At 34.3% G+C, this 17855-nt stretch overlaps 2 protein-coding genes and 1 pseudogene across 3 annotated transcripts; 1 reads left to right on the plus strand and 2 right to left on the minus strand.

Moving 5' to 3' along the window:
• Positions 1 to 3572: 3572 nt before the first annotated feature.
• Positions 3573 to 4500, minus strand: LOC147570183 (uncharacterized). The gene is made up of 2 exons (XM_086672710.1): positions 4205 to 4500; positions 3573 to 4094 (listed from the first exon to the last, which is right to left on the minus strand). Exons 1-2 carry the CDS (start codon positions 4365 to 4367, stop codon positions 3862 to 3864), a joined length of 396 nt encoding a protein of 131 aa, XP_086528836.1. The 5' UTR covers positions 4368 to 4500; the 3' UTR covers positions 3573 to 3861.
• Positions 4501 to 5875: 1375 nt separating this feature from the next.
• Positions 5876 to 7124, minus strand: LOC147570184 (F-box/kelch-repeat protein At3g06240-like). Its single transcript, XM_086664100.1, has one exon. The coding sequence runs from the start codon at positions 7034 to 7036 to the stop codon at positions 5876 to 5878; it is 1161 nt and encodes a 386-aa protein (XP_086520226.1). The 5' UTR covers positions 7037 to 7124.
• Positions 7125 to 7468: 344 nt separating this feature from the next.
• Positions 7469 to 9238, plus strand: LOC147570185 (inorganic phosphate transporter 1-4 pseudogene; annotated as a pseudogene). Its single transcript, XR_015231398.1, has one exon. The product of XR_015231398.1 is annotated as an inorganic phosphate transporter 1-4 pseudogene (transcript).
• The last annotated feature ends 8617 nt before the right edge of the window (positions 9239 to 17855 follow it).

The following is a 17855-nucleotide window of genomic DNA, read 5'->3' on the forward strand; positions in this document are numbered from 1 at the left end:
ATAATATAATATAATATAATATAATATAATATAATATAATATAATATTATGTAATAATAATACAATAATATAGTAATATAATAATAAGATAATATTATAATAATATGATTTGATAATAATAATTATTTTTATTACCTTCCTTACTCAAATGTATAATAATAATAATAATAATATAATAATAATGATAATAATAATGATAATAATAATAATAATAGTAATAATAATAATAATAATAATAATATAGTAATATAATAATAAGATAATATTATTATAATATGATTTGGTAATAATAATTATTTTTATTATCTTCCTTACTCAAATGTCCCCAAGTGTCTTCCATATTTTGAGAGACATTTTCTCTCCAAAAGCTCTCCAAATTTACACTAAAATGTCTCCAAATGTCCCCAAAAACAATTTGTCTTGAAATGTCCCTGATTTCGTGTCCCGAACGAATAACACAGACATTTTGGGACATTTGAAATGTCTCCAACCAATAACACGGACATTTGGGGACATTTGGAGACATTTGAAATGTACCCAACCAATAACACGGACATTTGGGGACATTTCAAATGTCCCCAACCAATAACACGGACATTGGGGGACATGAAAATGTCCCCCAATGTCCCCAACCACTACCCCCCCCTTAGGTCCTTGTTAACTTTTACAGTCACAAAAATTCTACTATTTATTCTTTTAGTTCCTCTCCAGTCTCTTTGCTGATGCGACGACATATCAATGGAACATATTTTTTCACTATTCTCTCTAATTGTTCACACTCAATTGATATGTCGTCACATTAACGGAGGGTTGAGGGAGGGATTAAAATGGAAAGATGAATAGAATTTCTCTTTACCGTAATGCATTGTACGAAAAGTATGAAAAAGAATATTAATTTTTTTTTTACAAATAAGACATAGTTCTCGAAAATGAGTTAAATAGGCTACAGTGGAACTCATGTGACTATGAGATACAAAACAACATGCTTTCGTTGTGTTTTTTTGTTGTTGAAGATGCTTTCATTGTGTTGACATTTAATTTCGTAAGACGCTAGACTGTAATTTCGTAAGTCGCTAGACTGTAATGAGGCTCATACACATCTTTAATACTCCCTCCGTCCCATTTTGTTTGTAGTTTTGGGGAATTCAACTTATTAAGGAATGATATTTATTGTTGACAAATATAAAGACTTTCCCTAAAATACCCTCATTTAATATAGAGTATTTCATTAAATACAACATTGGTAGAAGCGTAGAACCAATTAGAACCTTTGAATGGTATTCAAACTAAAGGGTAGTCTTGGAAGTTTCATCATTTTAATAATTAAATGAATGTTATAAAAGGAAAGTGACCAAACATTTTGGGACATCCATAAAAGGAATAACAACCAAACAAAATGGGACGGAGGGAGTAATTCATAAACTTCTGATTTTTGATCAAAATAATTTTATTATGTAACTAAGTTTACCCAAATGTTACTATTCTCTTCCTATGATCCTGCTGCAAAATTTGACATTGCTGTATCTGACTTTTCTCTCTCTAGACATTTTAGTTGAACAGCCCTTCCTCCAGTGGGTTACTTGTTTGTTGTAAGAGCAAGTCCAACCCCAGCCGGGCTGAGGCCAATAATTCAAATTATTGGCCTCAGCCCCCCGCTCCAAGCCCAGCCGCTTGGAGCGGAGGCTGGGGTCGGCCATTCAGTCGCCCCTAACATTAGGGGCGACTGAATGGAGGCCCCAAGTGACCGTTGGGGCCCCAACGGTCACTTGGAGCCATCCCCTAGCCGTTGGATAAAATCCAACGGCTAGGATCTACTTCTTTTTTTTTTTTTTATCTTTTTTTAATGTAAATAATAAATTTGTAATTTTAATTAGTTTTAATTCTTTTTAAAAATTCTAGAAAAACTTAAATATTAATAATTAAAATACATCCCACCAAATGTCGGTCCCCGAATATTTTTTCAACTTTGGAAAAAAAAATATTATTTCGAAAATAGTTCAAACACGTGTTTTATATATGCATAAAATCACACACGTTTTTCGCACACCGACTAAAAGTCCACACACGCGTCTCCCACATGAACAAATTTTCGGCCTCAAGAGAGGCTGGGGTTGGAGCTGAATTTTAGAGGCTGAGCTGAGGCCAATAATTTTAGGTGAAAAAGTGGTTTTTTCGGCCTAAGACAGGCTGGGATTGGACTTGCTCTAAGATTCTACTTTTTACCTAATCCAGCAAATAAAATGAAGAGAAAATAATTTATCAGAAAATGATAAGATGTCATTTCACTTGAAGGGACATTTGAGCAGCTCTCATTGAGTAGTAGCTTTTTCTGACCCAAATAAAATCAGTTAATAAATGTCCCAATTTTACCTCAAAATGTTATCACTGCAAAGGATAAAATACACACACCTCTGTTTTTCTACTTGGGATATGTGTGAATGGATTCACCAGCCAAGGACAAAAATATGCCCCATAAATGAAAAATGTCATTTGGACCCAAAATAGAGACAATAAAGAAGTGATCAATTTTCTTTGGACAAAAATTAGTCCTAAAATAGTACCTTTTATCATAAATTTACATCATTAATTAGAATGTGTAAAGATCTATTGATCTAATATGCCAGTGGTTTCACCAACTTTGCTTCTATTATAGTCATCCCATTAGACAAGTTTAATGTGTCACTACCCCCAATTATTTAATAAAGAAGTGATCAATTTCTTCTATTGATCTTTCATCAAAAAAAAATTTCTTCTATTGATCTAATAGTACCTTTTAGAAGTTTTTTGGTGACTAGTACCCCCAATTATTTATGGATATTGACAATCACAAAATTTAACGTGTCTCCACATTTGAATACCAAACACCCATTATTTGGAGGTTTACAAAATAAACAAGGGGCAAATTCCAGTTAGGTAGCATTACATACATAAAAACACTCAAATTAAGTTTCAATGGTTAAAAATAAGAAGAATTTATTGGTAGTTATTTGGGGAAATAAGAAAATGTTTCGAGGAATAAAATATCAACGGGTGGAAAACTCAAAATATTCTCCCAAACACATCCTCCCTTTCATATTGCCGGTACAGTCACCGACCGATAAACTCGTCGGAGATTGTCATCTCTCTTCTCTCTTTCCCTCCTTCTCTCTATCTCTTTCTAGCTCCGGCACAAAGGGGCTCTTCTCCTTCGCCTGAGATAGAGAGAGAGAGAAGACCATAAAAGAGGTAAGACGGGAGGAAAAAATGTTGCTTTGAAAGTATTGTCGAAATCTGATGTGGAGGTTGCTAGATTTTATGGTGGAGGTAGCCAGAGTTCATGGTGGAAGTGGGAGAGGAAGAAGAGGCAAGAAGCTAGTCTAATTGTTTTGGAGGAAACAAAAAGTTTGAAAAAAAAAATTTGTTTCCACCCAGAACTCTGTACTCTGCATAATTTCTTTATTTCTCCAAACCACCCATCAATTTATTATTTAAAATTAATCAAAGACAAATTACAAAAGTGAAGGAACACCCTGATAAACCCCAACAATAATTAACGTTAGACAAATAAAACAAACATGAATAGAAATTAAACATTTGGGGACCAAAATTTACTCCTTTAAGCTCATCACTTAATTTTGTTCACTTCTCTGTCTCAAAATAATTACACAAAATACATGATATTCTTCAATTCCCATACAGAGGGTTTAATTAGAATTAGATTAGAGAGAGAGAGAGGAAGAGTAATCTAGAGAGAGAAATAGCTAAAGATTCTGATGTGCTACTGTTTACAAACTACGAAGAATGTCAATCAATATAAAACACAGCTTAAGATAAAAAAAAAAAAACTTAATTAACTTCTCTCGTTTTGTCTTCTTGAAATTCTTAAGGCATAAACAACTTATTCCCACATTTGCACCGCCAAGCTTCAGGGTAATACTCAAGTGGTAAACTCAGACCTGGTTGAATCGGCACATGTGTTGGTTTACAAGGTGTACACCTCCCACACTTGTATCGACACGTGGGTGGTGATGATCCTAATCCTCCGAGTCTTCTCCGATTCATTACTAACGATTCTTCCTCTTTCATCTCTTGCTGTTTAATAATCAATCCTTTACCTTCAAAATCAAAACAGAGAATATATACCCATTGAGTTAAATTATACTACGCCACTATATTATAAGAACCGGTTAACTACTGAGTTATGAAATTGAGTTGAAGAACGTACCGAGTTGGCGGCGATTTGTGGGTGATGAAAAAGAAGAAGAAGAAAAAGCAGAGGAAGCCAAGAAGAGAATAGCAAAGGCAGTAGCTGAGAATCGGTGATGGTGGTGTAGAATACCCATTGTGGAGCAATTAAGTCTGCGCATTTTAGTAGGCTGAAGAGACATTATTGCTTGCTTATTGTGAGGAAATCAAAGAACCTGCAAATATTAATAGCTCCCTACCCTTTTTAGAGAGAGAGGGAGAGAAAGTAAAGAAAGAAAGTTATAGAGAGAGAAAGAGAACAGAGCAGAGGAGAGAGAGGAGGGAAAGTAGATTTTTGAGATCGAGAAGAAAGCAGAGATGCATTATTAATTGAGAGATAGCGTGTATGACTGAGTCAAAACAGACTGACTAAGATAACTGACCTAAACCAATTTTCTCTGTCCCCCCACCTTACCATTAGAGTCCACCTTAGGAAGTTGGATATCCTGGCCTTCAAAGTAATCAAGTGACAACTTCTAGGGCCTCTGTATTTTTAGTGGTAAGTTTTGAATTAAATGCTCACTCATTTGTACTGGTGTAAGGTTATCACAGGAGTACATAAGTGTACATAGCCCAAATAATTTTTTATTTTTTGGCAAAATAACTTCATTTATGTTTCAGATGGGCTAACGAAGTTTTTATGACGTTAAGCGATGTGAAATTATTACGCCTTCACCCTTATAGTCAATTGATTTATGATTCTTATGTTATTTTTGGCTCCCTGTCCTCTAACAATTATTAATATTTTTTCCGATGCTCAAGCGCAAACTCGTATTCTGATAATTATCGATATTTACTAAAGTCCTACACAAAATCAACAATATCTATTTTCGAATCAATTTTTTTTTTTTCCTTTTGATGAATTTTCTGGATGGACAGTTGATCCTAAGCAATAATAATGATGTAATCTTAAGCAATGAATGTCTGAATTTCCATATCTGCACCAAACTGTGATTTTTCCAACTTGGGTGTCTTAAAATGAGTTGGTAAAAGGACATTACATGTCCCATAAATACATACATTTTTATACAAGTACCATTTTATTTCTGACTAGTAGGTGAAAATTTAAGGTCAAGAGTGCAAGGTTTGAGACACCAAAGGGTAAGTAAGAAAATGGGGTGGTCCGAGGAATACAATTACAGGACCCAAACGTAAATATATCTAAAAAGGGAGGGGTAGTCAAAATCATCTACCACACGTGTGAGTTTTCATCCTACTTTTTGCTAGACAGAGATGGTTTTGTCTTGTACATGACAAACATTATTGCTACTCCCTCCTAGATGGAGTCCCACTACACCAAAGGAAAAAAAAAGGTAAGATGGACGTGGATGGAGATGTGATAAAGAGGAAAACTCATTGGGAACCCATCAAACACTCTACTTAGACAAGAAAAACAATTCAAGCCATTCACACAAATCAAACCCCAATACATTGATGTTATTTCAATATTGTAAAAAAATAGCACGACATACTCATCATATAAATACTCAGCCTAAGTTACATATTTGAACGCACGTCTATAACAAAATCCACATTCATAAAAAGCACGTAATGATTAAGCAATGATTTCTTTTTTGAGAAAACAAAATATTGTATAAGACCTAAAATGCAAGAACTACGAAAAAGATGACGACACATCCAACCTCTTCAGTTACCCCAACTCTTCCGGCCAATCTCTTACTCTCTTCTTAGGTTTATCTTTTCGTACTTGTGGTTTCTCATCGTATTTGAAGTAAGTGCCCGATTTAGGCGAGACTAGGCTTCCCATATATGCTCCAATAATTTCGAACCTCGGAGAAACTCCCATCTTCATGATTTTAGCTCTTTTATGTTCTATATCATATGAAACTAAACCATAATTATCATCAAGCAATTTAACATGAAATAAAATCTCACCCTCTTTAAAAGACTGTATTGGCATCTCATAACAAGATATACCTATTGGTGGAACAATGGTGGTAAGTTTAGTCCAAGATTCAACCACTCCATACTCCTTCATCACCCATAAATCAACATAATTATCAAACCCAAATACTAGTAGGCAAAGGCTCTTCCCTAATCCATACAAATATTTTGTCCTACAGCTCAACCAGTTATTAGGTAATGGAAGCTTAAGAGATTTCTCTTCACTAATATCGAAAGAAAGTATAAAACCCGATTGTCGAATAATCCAATGAAGAGCTCCATTAACAAAAACGCCGGGTTTATTATCACTAAACAAATTATTAAGATCAGAAGAAGGTATATTAAGTCTAATGGATTTCCATGAATTTGATCTTAATCTATAAACATGAATAGTAGAAATATCAGATGAATAAATTCTCACTATTCTTATCAACTTATAGTCATCAAGATTATGATCATAACCAAATCCAGATAATACAGAAACAGAATTACCTTCAAGTATTGCAGGTGATGGAACTTTTTTGTATTCATAAGTAATTGGGTTTAAGATGACATGGGCAAGAGGAAAATCTTTGTAATTGATTAAAATTAACCCATCACAAGAAACAATCGTATTGATAAAACTAGGGTTTAATCTCTCATTGAAGATCTTTCTCCTGATCTGCTCATATGAACATGGTGAAATTGAATTATTATTATTATTATCAATAGAGTATAAGTGGTTAGGATTATGATCTAAATCAGAAACGATGAAACTGAGAGAGTAATTTAGTTTCTTTTTAAAACTAGGGTTTGTTAGAAGATTAAACAAGGATTTGTTTACTGACCTGAATCGAATTAGAGCTTTCCAGGGTAACCACGATAAAATCTCCTCTATAATTTCTTCTGGTATATTATTATTAATCATAGCTCTTCGTCTTTCTTCAAATCCTTACAGAGAGAAAATAAAAGTGAGTTTTTAGGGTTTAGTTATTAAACTTAATAGGGCCATAGGAAAATCCTTTTCCAAATGGGATTTGGAAATCAGATTTGGTAAGAAAACAGAGTCGGTTTGGATTAACGATTTTAATTTGGTCCTTATTTTAAAGCGCCCTAGATTACTCCTGTAAGCGCCCCGTTTACACATAAAATCTCTCAACTTTTTGGCCTTTGTGGGGGCGTATACAACAGTAATTTGGGGCGTATATAGAAGTACCCGCCAAGTAATCCTAACTGATTCAGATTTACTAATCCGATACTTCAGGATTCCTGATATTTCAGGATTCCTTAAACTATTGGGATAAACCCTAGCCCTATAATCCTATATAATCTTCACATCATAACTAAATTCTTTGTAGTCTTCCTATTTTCATCAGCTTTCTTCTCTCTCTCTCCCAGGTTGCAGAGCTATGGGTAAACAACAGTTGAATGTTTTGAATGCCCTAGATGGAGCAAAAACTCAAGGTTACCATTTTACTGCTATTATTATTGCTGGTATGGGTTTCTTCACTGATGCTTATGACCTATTTTGCATCTCTTTAGTTACTAAATTACTTGGTAGAATTTATTATCATGTTGATGGTTCGTCGAAACCCGGTTCTTTACCACCAAGTATCACAAGTGCTATTAATGGAGTTGCTCTATTTGGAGCCCTAGTTGGCCAACTTTTCTTTGGTTGGCTTGGTGATAAGATGGGTCGAAAACGAGTTTATGGTATGACTCTTGGGATAATGGTTTTCGCCTCAATTGCTTCTGGTCTATCCTTTGGTCATTCACCTAATGCAGTTATGATCACTCTTTGTTTTTGGAGATTTTGGTTAGGGTTTGGTATTGGTGGTGACTACCCATTATCTGCAACTATCATGTCTGAATATGCCAATAAGAAAACTAGAGGTGCATTCATTGCTGCGGTTTTCGCTATGCAAGGTTTCGGAATTTTATTTGGAGGAATATTCGGAACCGTAATCTCATTAGTATTCAAGACTATTTATAAAGCTCCTATATATTCCGTCGATCCTATTGGGTCAACTGTTCCTGAAGCTGATTACGTTTGGCGTATAATTTTGATGTTTGGAGCTATACCCGCTGCTTTAACTTATTATTGGCGTATGAAAATGCCCGAAACTGCAAGATATACCGCTCTTGTAGCGAAAGATACTAAACAAGCAACTGCAGACATGTCAAAAGTTTTACAAGTCGAAATTGAAGTCGACCAACCCGAAAAAATAACAAGTGAGAACAAATCCATTAATAACTCTTTCGGGTTATTTTCGAAGAAATTTTTCAAGAGACATGGGTGGCATTTGCTTGGAACTGCCAGTACTTGGTTTTTGCTTGACATAGCATACTATAGTCAAAACTTGTTTCAGAAAGATATTTTTACTGCAATTGGATGGATTCCACCAGCAAAAACTATGAATGCAATTGAAGAAGTTTACAGAATTGCAAGAGCACAAACCCTAATTGCACTATGTAGTACTGTCCCTGGGTATTGGTTTACGGTGGCGTTTATCGATCGAATGGGTAGATTCAAGATTCAACTAATGGGGTTCTTCTTCATGACAGTATTCATGTTAGGTCTTGCTATTCCTTACCACCATTGGACCTTGAATGGGAACCATCTAGGGTTTGTTGTTTTATATTCTTTGACATTCTTTTTTGCTAATTTTGGTCCAAATGCTACTACATTTGTCGTTCCGGCCGAGATATTTCCTGCTAGGTTGAGATCAACTTGTCATGGTATATCAGCAGCTTGTGGGAAAGCTGGTTCTATAATTGGTGCATTTGGGTTCTTATATTTAGCTCAGAATCAAGATAAAAGCAAGGCTGATGCAGGTTATCCAGCAGGTATTGGTGTGAGAAACTCACTTCTAATATTAGCAGCAACAAATGGGGTTGGCTTCCTTTTGACTTTCTTAGTACCAGAATCAAATGGAAAATCACTTGAGGAAATGTCAGGAGAGAATGAAGATGATGATGATATTCAAGTGCCAAGCATTCCTCTTTGATTTATATTTATGAAGATGGTACATTGGTAGTATATATCTATGTATTTAGAGAGAGTGAGCTTTTAGTTTTTTTTTACCTCCTTTAATTCCTAGTTGATTACTTGATTAGATATGTACTTATCTTTCTCATTCTACAAAAGGACCGTCATTAACGGAGGTCTTCAATTTCTTTTTTAGTCTAAAACTAAGATTTATTTGTTTCTTTATCACTAGTAATCTAACCTGACTAGTAATTAAACTCTTTTTATTTGGTCTCCAGTTTTAACTGAGCGTAAATTTTATTTAGATCTTGCCTAAAGTTGAAGAACATTAATCTTCTCTAAACTCTAATCTTCTCCCTTACTTGCCTTTTGGTAGATAATTTGATCCACAAATGGTGAATCTTTACATTGTGCCCATGAGGCCAGGACAATGTGATACCAGTAATTATAAATAAATCGTTTTACTTTGGTAAATAAAAGGTGATTAGGATTCACTAAAATCCCCCAAATGAAGAACATTAAACATTTTTTTTCTTATTCTCTTGGTCACAAATCACAATCAATTGGGCAAAAGGACCAATCGTTCGAATCATTATACAAAGAGGCATAAATTAATTGGTACTCTAAAATCTTAAGAAAATGAAGAAACCCTTGAGTGACAGAGAGATGATACCTCTAAATCGAGCTGAAGAGTCTCAGCAACATGACGTGAGCAAGAGGAATAAGAAGAAGAAGAAGAGAGACAAAGAATTGGGAAAACGGGTAATCCTGAAGAAAAGAAGGTTTTTGGTAGCACTTTTTCGATGGGGAAGAATGGAAGATGGAGGTTTTACTAGGTGATTTGGGAGAGAATATTGTTATAATACTATGCTTATTTATTAGGTGGTTTTAATAGGTGATCAGGGAAGAAGGTTTTCAACCAAAACAAAATAACTTATAAAAAAAAAAATAGAATAACATATAATTTATTTTAAGATATTTTTTTAGAGTGACAATAAGAAGAAGAAGACGCAGATGAAAAGTTAGAGAGGGAGAAAGATAAGGGGCTAAATAAAGAAGGAAAAAAAGTGGAATTGGAAAGTTTAAATTTAACTTCTTAGTTAATGATAAAAAAAGAAAGAAAAAAAAGAGACCATCTCAGCATGTATGCAAACTTAAGGGCCACGCGAGAAGTTGGTCATACGTTAGGGAGCAACAGGGAAATAACCCATCAAACTTTTGTTCGGAGATTTTGCTCCATTTTTTCTTAAATCTTGGAATGTTATCGATTACTAGGGTTTGGTTCAGAATCAATCTTGATCTTTTGGTATACTAAAGATAAAAAGAAATGAAAAATGGTGGCATCTCTTTCGAAATAGAAGGGTCTAACAAAGGATGCCTGCCGTTGGACTTTCAATATTTTTGCTTCTCTTAAGAGGTTAAATACCTTCATATAATGGGATTTTTCAAAACCGTGACGCCCGAAGGTGTCAAAGCGGGTAATCACCAACGGTTCATTAAGGTAGTAGTGATGCCCCAAGCCTTAGTAGCTAACGATATTGTCTCCGGTTTTCGCACCTCAAACAGGTATGGAGTTTTGTTCTTGGCGAAGGCAACACGAGCCTCCCAAAAGGCCTCTTCGTGGGCGAAGACACACGATTCACCATACCATGAGAGTAGGTAGCGACACCGTGGACCCCCACAACGATATTGTCCTCACTTATTAGCCACTACCCTAGATGTTGTGAGGTTTTGTTCCGCACCTGAGGCCTCGCCACTTACTAAGCTTGAGCGTATATCTATAATCCAAACTCCGGATACTCTCGTAAGCGATGTGAGACTATCACACTAGTCCCCACTTCCTACAACAAGTTACCTGTTGGAGTTTTTTGAAAAGTTGATCGATGGATTGAGTCTTGGAGGGAGGTGGCTATTTAAATGAAAATGAAAGGAATCGAAGAACCTCTCATGCCTTACGTGAACAATATAGGATTAAATGGGTGTATCCATTCATTTTAAAATGTCATGAGATACATCCCATGTGATGGGATACAACTGTATCTCTCTGATTTCTATAAATTGGTTCCGAACATGTTGAATTGGCATAATGAATATCAGACTCTATCTCTCTCTCTCTCTTTCCTTCAAGTTTTCTCTCAAAATTATTTTGAAGTCTTAATTAAGTGATTTGTTCTCTTTTGGTCGATTGAAATCGGTTGTTTTGGCATTATCAGCTTACTAATACAGAGTGTTCTTGGTCAAAGCGTACATACTTTGAACCAAACAGTTGTTGAAGGGCTTCATCGTATCCTGAAGGCATAATTACCGACCCGTTGTGTACTCGTGGTTTCATACCAGAAGGGGGTGAGATACTGTCTAAAAGAATCGAGATTCTCGAGCTTTGAAGTCTAGTGATCAACATTATTTTACTCATCAATTATCTAAAACCTTCCATTTCGACCTAAACATCAGTTTTTCCAACAATTTTTAGACAATATTCTGTAGTTGAAATGGAAGCCATTTCAATCAACATCTCGCCATATGATCACGGTGAACCCAGTGAATAAAAATAAGTGAAACACCTGTAAGTATTTCAATTAAATTTGATACATGATTTTATGTGATAAAATAAACTAGATTTGATATCTTTTATTAATCTTGCTATGTTAAAATATCTTTTAGCCATAATACATTGTATATGTGGTTGTGATTTTGTGGTTGCCATGAGACCCTTACCATTAGTGTTGGTACATTTTATAGTTGGACTATTGGATTTTGGTGTTCAAGTGGTGGGTAACTTGTAGAGATATTTATGAGCCTTAGAGATAGTGATTTTGGTGTCTTAGGTGAAAGTGCACTTGATCCATTTACCGGACAGGTGAAATATAATTTTTTTTGGTACACAAGGAACATCTCAGTTGAGTTATATTTGTTCATGTAGAAAAACAAAAGTATTTTACTTCATGTTATGAGTACATCGATTTATTACAGAAACTATTATTGACATATTCTTTCTAAAGAAAAAGATAGAGTCCAGTAATGTTCTAATAGTCTTTGATCTGATGTACTTCATATGCTAATTTTCTAATAGTCTTTGAAAAGATGATGCAGAGATGAAATCGATTATAATGAAAATCATAAATATCTTTAAAGATGATGATGAAAATCATTACAAAGAAAGATTAAACTTGTTACTTTAACCTCATAAGCAACTGTAGATCTTAACAAAGGTATGAACCTGAATCTTTGATGATGGAGATCGAAATAAACAATGGAGTTTTTAGCTGGTCTAATGAAGATGAAGTAGATTTCGAGACTCAATAATGGAGGTTGAAAAGAGGATTCAGTTTTAGTGAGAGAATATTAATGATTTCCGTTTTGGAGAAGAATGAAGATAATGGTTGCTTTTAATAGAATCGTGACTGGAGAGAATGTGGGAGATAAAAATGGAAACGGATATTTGGAGAGTTTGAAGGAAAATTAGTTTTTATATATAAAGAAGGTTAGCTTAGGTATTATGATTTAATATGTACTCTAGGGATTTGTGTTTTCTCTTGAGATGGATACAAATGGCCTAGATATCTATTTACATTAAGGGAAATTTTAAAAGGCCCCCCCGTTTTTGTTAAAAGGCCTCCCCGCTAAAAGCGCCCCTCATTATAACCCATTTGGTTATAGGGCCTCCTCTACAAAAGAGCACCTCCTTCATCAATATTTGACCTAACGGCAAAGTTAACGCCGTTAGGTCAAACTTAACCTAAGACCGGTGATGTTGACCACGCCACATCATCATCTTCTCCGGCAGGGTCGCCGGCCGGCCAAACTTCCGGCCGGCGACCTTCAAATTTTTTTTTTTTTTATCCTCTCTCTCTCTAAAAATAATTTTTTTTTTTTTTTTTCTCTCTCTAGATCTGGTTCATATGAACCAGATCTAGAGAGACCTTCTTGAAGGTCTTCAACAGACCTTCAAGAAGGTCCGAACAGACCTGCTTGAAGGTCTGTTGAAGACCTTCAAGCAGGTCTGTTCGGACCTTCTTGAAGGTCTCTCTAGATCTGGTTCATATGAACCAGATCTAGAGAGAGAGAAAAAAAAAAAAAAAAAAAAATTTGTTTTTAGAGAGAGAGAGAATAAAAAAAAAAAAAAAAAATTGAAGGTCGCCGGCCGGAAGTTTGGCCGGCCGGCGATCCTGCCGGAGAAGATGATGATGTGGCGTGGTCAAATGATGTGGGTGAAATACACCTTTTAAGGGGGTTTTTTTCACCCATTCAAAGAGGGGGCCCTTTAACCAAGCTAAGTCAAAGGTTTTTTACTAAGTCAACGAAACCATGGGGAGGCCTTTTAACAAAAACGGGGAGGCCTTTTAAAATCTCCCTTACATTAATATTTTGATTTGCAAACCCATTTTAGGATTAGAGAGGACTAAATGTGTGTTTAAGGGTAGGTTTTTGGACCATAAGCCAAAAAATTCATAGATATTTAACAAGCGGTTAATAATGCTTGTCAAACTATAATTCATTTTGCGGAAGAAATGAATAACAAGTTCTAAATTCGACATGATGAAAAAGTTAATGGTGATCTTAGAATTAAAACTCTAAGAAATGAATAGTTATATTCTTGAGTGAAAAATATAATGAAAATTGTATTGTGTAATAATACAATTATAGTTCTTTTGGACTATTTATTTTTCATTTTGGTATTAGTCAGCAGATTTATTTGGAACATATTGTTATGTAGGCATAAAAACAGAGAGTGGATGAACCGACTAAATCGTCCCTTTCTCGTGCAGTGGTTCGTACCCGTATGAGAAACCCCCTAGTATGTCTAAAGGTGTTTGACGTCAGGAGTTACGCTCATCGATGCAACAACCTAGTTTGTTGGACGACGAGTCAAACGTGTCGGTTGACGAACTCATTAACGACGAGCAGGGCAAAGAATCATAAGATGAGTTAGGCGAGGAGTCAGGTGAAGAAGTGGGCGAAGCAACAAGCAAAACAACGGAAGTAACGGGTAACTATTCTAGTGAAGAGGCAGACAAGTCGTTGAAGAACCTGCTGATGACAGAGACGAATTCTCCGTGGACCGATCCTTACTTAAGTGTTATAAGTGACACATTGTGAACAATATATGGCATGGAAAGGTAAGTATTTATCTTTGAATGATCAATTATTTTAATAGTTTCTCTTATGTATTTTGTTTAATTTTGTAATAACACGTTGATATCCAGCTTTTGGATCGAGTTTTGACTGTGAAGCCCATGGTTGGGTGGATTGATAAATGGAGACTTAACAACGAGTGCAACTTCGTACAACAAAAAGCTCAAAATTCCGGATTTCAATCAAGTATAAAACATGTGTATCAAAGGCCAGACGAGACACTTATTAGCGTTTTTTTTCCGGAGACCAACGCCTTCCATTTACCGTTCGGGGAGATGATGATCACACTTAACGATATGAAATACATGGTCAATCTCCCTATTCATGGACATGTGGTACATGGCGCAACAAGTGGTGCAATGCACTTGAAAGAAGTGATAGCCCTGATGAGTAGAACTATGGGACTTGGTCGTAGGGAGTCGAACGTAGCATTAAATAATCATTTTAATGAATTTTATTTAAATTATTTTATTAAAATTCAATTAATTTTAAAAAGTAACTGATTAGTGTCTAAATTAAATTTAATTAGTAACTAAAATTTTATTTTATTAATTTACATTTTTTTAAAATTAATTTTGATTAAACTTTTGTTATTTTAATTTTTAACTTTGTGTGAGTTAATAAATTTATTTTTTAAAGTACTTTTTGAAATTTCTATTAAGTAATTAATTAGCTTAATTAATTTTTTTAAAATGATTTACACATTATGTAAATTAAATTAAATAATTTTATTTAAATTAAATAATTTTATTTAAATTAATTTAAATTAAATAATTGTACTTAAATTTATTTAAATCAATTAAATTTAATAAAATTAATTAATTTTATTTTAATAAATTTTAGTTACATATATTTATTTTAACGTGTTTAATTAAAAAAAATGTTTTATATTAGTTTAAAAAATTATTATTAATTAACTCTTAACTGGTTTTATGTTTTCTTGAAATGTCGATAAACTCAGTAACTCAACTTAGGCGTGGTGTTTAATGGAATGTTGATGAAGTCACAAAGCAACAATGCACATTATGATGGTGATATGTTTAAAAGGTTTGATATTGAAGCTAATACTGGAGTCGATGAATTTGTGAACCTTATAAGGGAAAAGTGTAGCATTGAGGAGTCTATTCCCATTTCGGTCAAGTATTGACTTTATATCAACTCAGATATTTCAACCCTTCAAGATATAACATGTTGTCAAGAGTTTAAGGAAATAGTGTCATCTTGTATTTTGCTTTACCCATTTTATGCTGAGAGGAGTTAATCCAAAAGTATTTAAAAGAAAGTTGTTACAGAAAAAAAAATCATTTTAGAATTTCCTTTTTATTGGAAATCTAGTCTAAAAATCCACAATCACTTGTGAACGAAAAAGATATTTGTTTATTATATCTTAGACTATACGTTTATAACTACAAATAACATAATGAAATTTCAAATTCTTATGAATTGTTTGCATTTTAATATAATATCGTGTTGAATAACTAGTTTACAAATTATTAAATATGAGTAGGGTGGAACGAAAATAATTTATTCACAAAAAACAAGTTAAATATGTGTAATGGAGCATAAATTAAGAGTTAGTTAACAATTGTACTCTAAGTAGAGAAAAAAAAGGGAATAAAGGGATTTGCAGGCAAAGGGACTTGAATCTGAGCCACTATCATGGAAAATAGAACGACTTGCTAGTTGAGCAAAGAGACCTAACAAGTTAATTACACAGCTTTAATAATATGATCCATTGTTCAGATGTCTAAGAGAAATGGACCCCTAATGGTGGGGCCCCAGTGCGGTTGTCCTGCCTACACTGGGCCTTCGACGGGCCTGACAACAAGCAAAGAACCTAGTGTGCTAGACTGCCACCAACCTTACAAAATAAAATTGATAACATTTTTGTTATGATCTTAACAAAATAAAAAGCTTGTGTCGGTCTTTAATTTTGTGTTAAACGTATATTTTTTATTTTTATTTTCTTTGGAAATTGACTAGGATGTACAATAGTCATTACTCATTACAATGGCGTTGATACGACAAAGACGTGATAAGCACGATACTGCCAAATTTAACAAGAACATGCCTAAAGCCCAACGAAATTATGGCCTAGCGATTCTATTTATGGGGATCGAACCCGGGACCTCCGGGGACTTTTGGAGTATATGCCAACACTTTAAACCACTTGGGCAACCAAGTGTTGACGTGCTAAACGTATATGAAAGTTTAATTGATTTTGAAGTATCTCCTAAATCTACTTGTCTCTGTATACATTTCTAATGTGCCTGAAGTTCATTAAGATCTAGTGCTTACAGTATTTAGTTACGTAACTTTCATTTCTACACTTTCAACTAGTCCTAGACAGGGCAGTGCCTGGGAATTCGGGGGCCCGGTGCCAAAATTTAGTTAGGACCCTCTTGTATAATCAAACGTAAAAATAGTGCATTTTGAAAGGAAAATAACGAACGAATTTCTTGCCTCTTCAAATTTTCACACTTGTGTTTTTATGTGGCATAAATAAAACTATACAAATGAAATAACAAATCAATCATAAAATGTTTAACATTAAAAAAGAAACCCAGTCCAAAGACTAACTAACGTATGACCCAAAGTCCAACTACATTATTTATACCTTAAGAATAGATGCAATTATAACGCTTAAATAATACGACAAAAAAATAAAAATAAAAATACCAGTATAAGATGAATTTGATAAAATTGTTTTAATTTGGATACACTTTTTTTTTTTGTTCCTCTTATTTGTCGAAGCTACAAAACTTAAATGATGTTGTATGTAGGGAGACTAAAGCCAATCTTATAGGCTACAATGAAACCCCAATTCTTTTTTTTAGTCTGAAAAAAGATAAACTAGTAATTTATGTACAGACAGTTAAAAACCTAATATTTCGGCATAATAATAATGATAAGTAACAATAATAATATGTTTATAAAAGGAATTGAGATTTTTTTCCTCTCTTTGCATAATAGAAATTGGAGTTATAGTGTGATGCACCGATAGAATAAGGAGAGATAAAAAAACTTCCCTACAATTAAGCCTACAGTTAATAGGTTCTATAGGGAGAGAAACACATTTTCAAATCCACCCGAGTCCCAACACAATCTTTTATATAACCGGACATACCTTATAACAAGAAAAGGAAAATTTGTGAGCCCATACCTATGGGGGGCCAGTGCGGGCGCCCTGCCTGCACTGGGCACCGCACGACCCTGACCCTAGATTACCGATATCTAGGAGTAATGTAAACACATATGGAGATTTTATAGACATTCTTACAACTTCAATTAAAATGAGATCATTGTATAAGAAGAATTGCTTTTTAAAACATAATTTTAATCCAAATAAAATATATCAATGAAGTGAAGTTCCATGTTGTCGCAATCTCTGGCCACTAACTTTTTGCTGAAGATTTCGGTTTATGGCCGATACGTCTAGAGAATGTTCTCTCCGTAGTGCATTTTGCAACTGAATTCATTTTTGTTGGTTTGTTGAAACTTTTAGATTTGGTTATTTATGTATCTCATCTCACCATTTGTTGTCTTCTGTGTAGTCGTGCAAAAAAGAGGAAAGATCCATTTCATAAGGAGCCACGTGAACAAGGTCACGAGTCCAACGAGCACA

This window comes from Eschscholzia californica, unplaced genomic scaffold (genome assembly GCF_041429995.1).
Source record: "Eschscholzia californica isolate CP2 unplaced genomic scaffold, dmEscCali1.0.p SCAF_1, whole genome shotgun sequence".
NCBI lineage: Eukaryota > Viridiplantae > Streptophyta > Magnoliopsida > Ranunculales > Papaveraceae > Eschscholzia > Eschscholzia californica.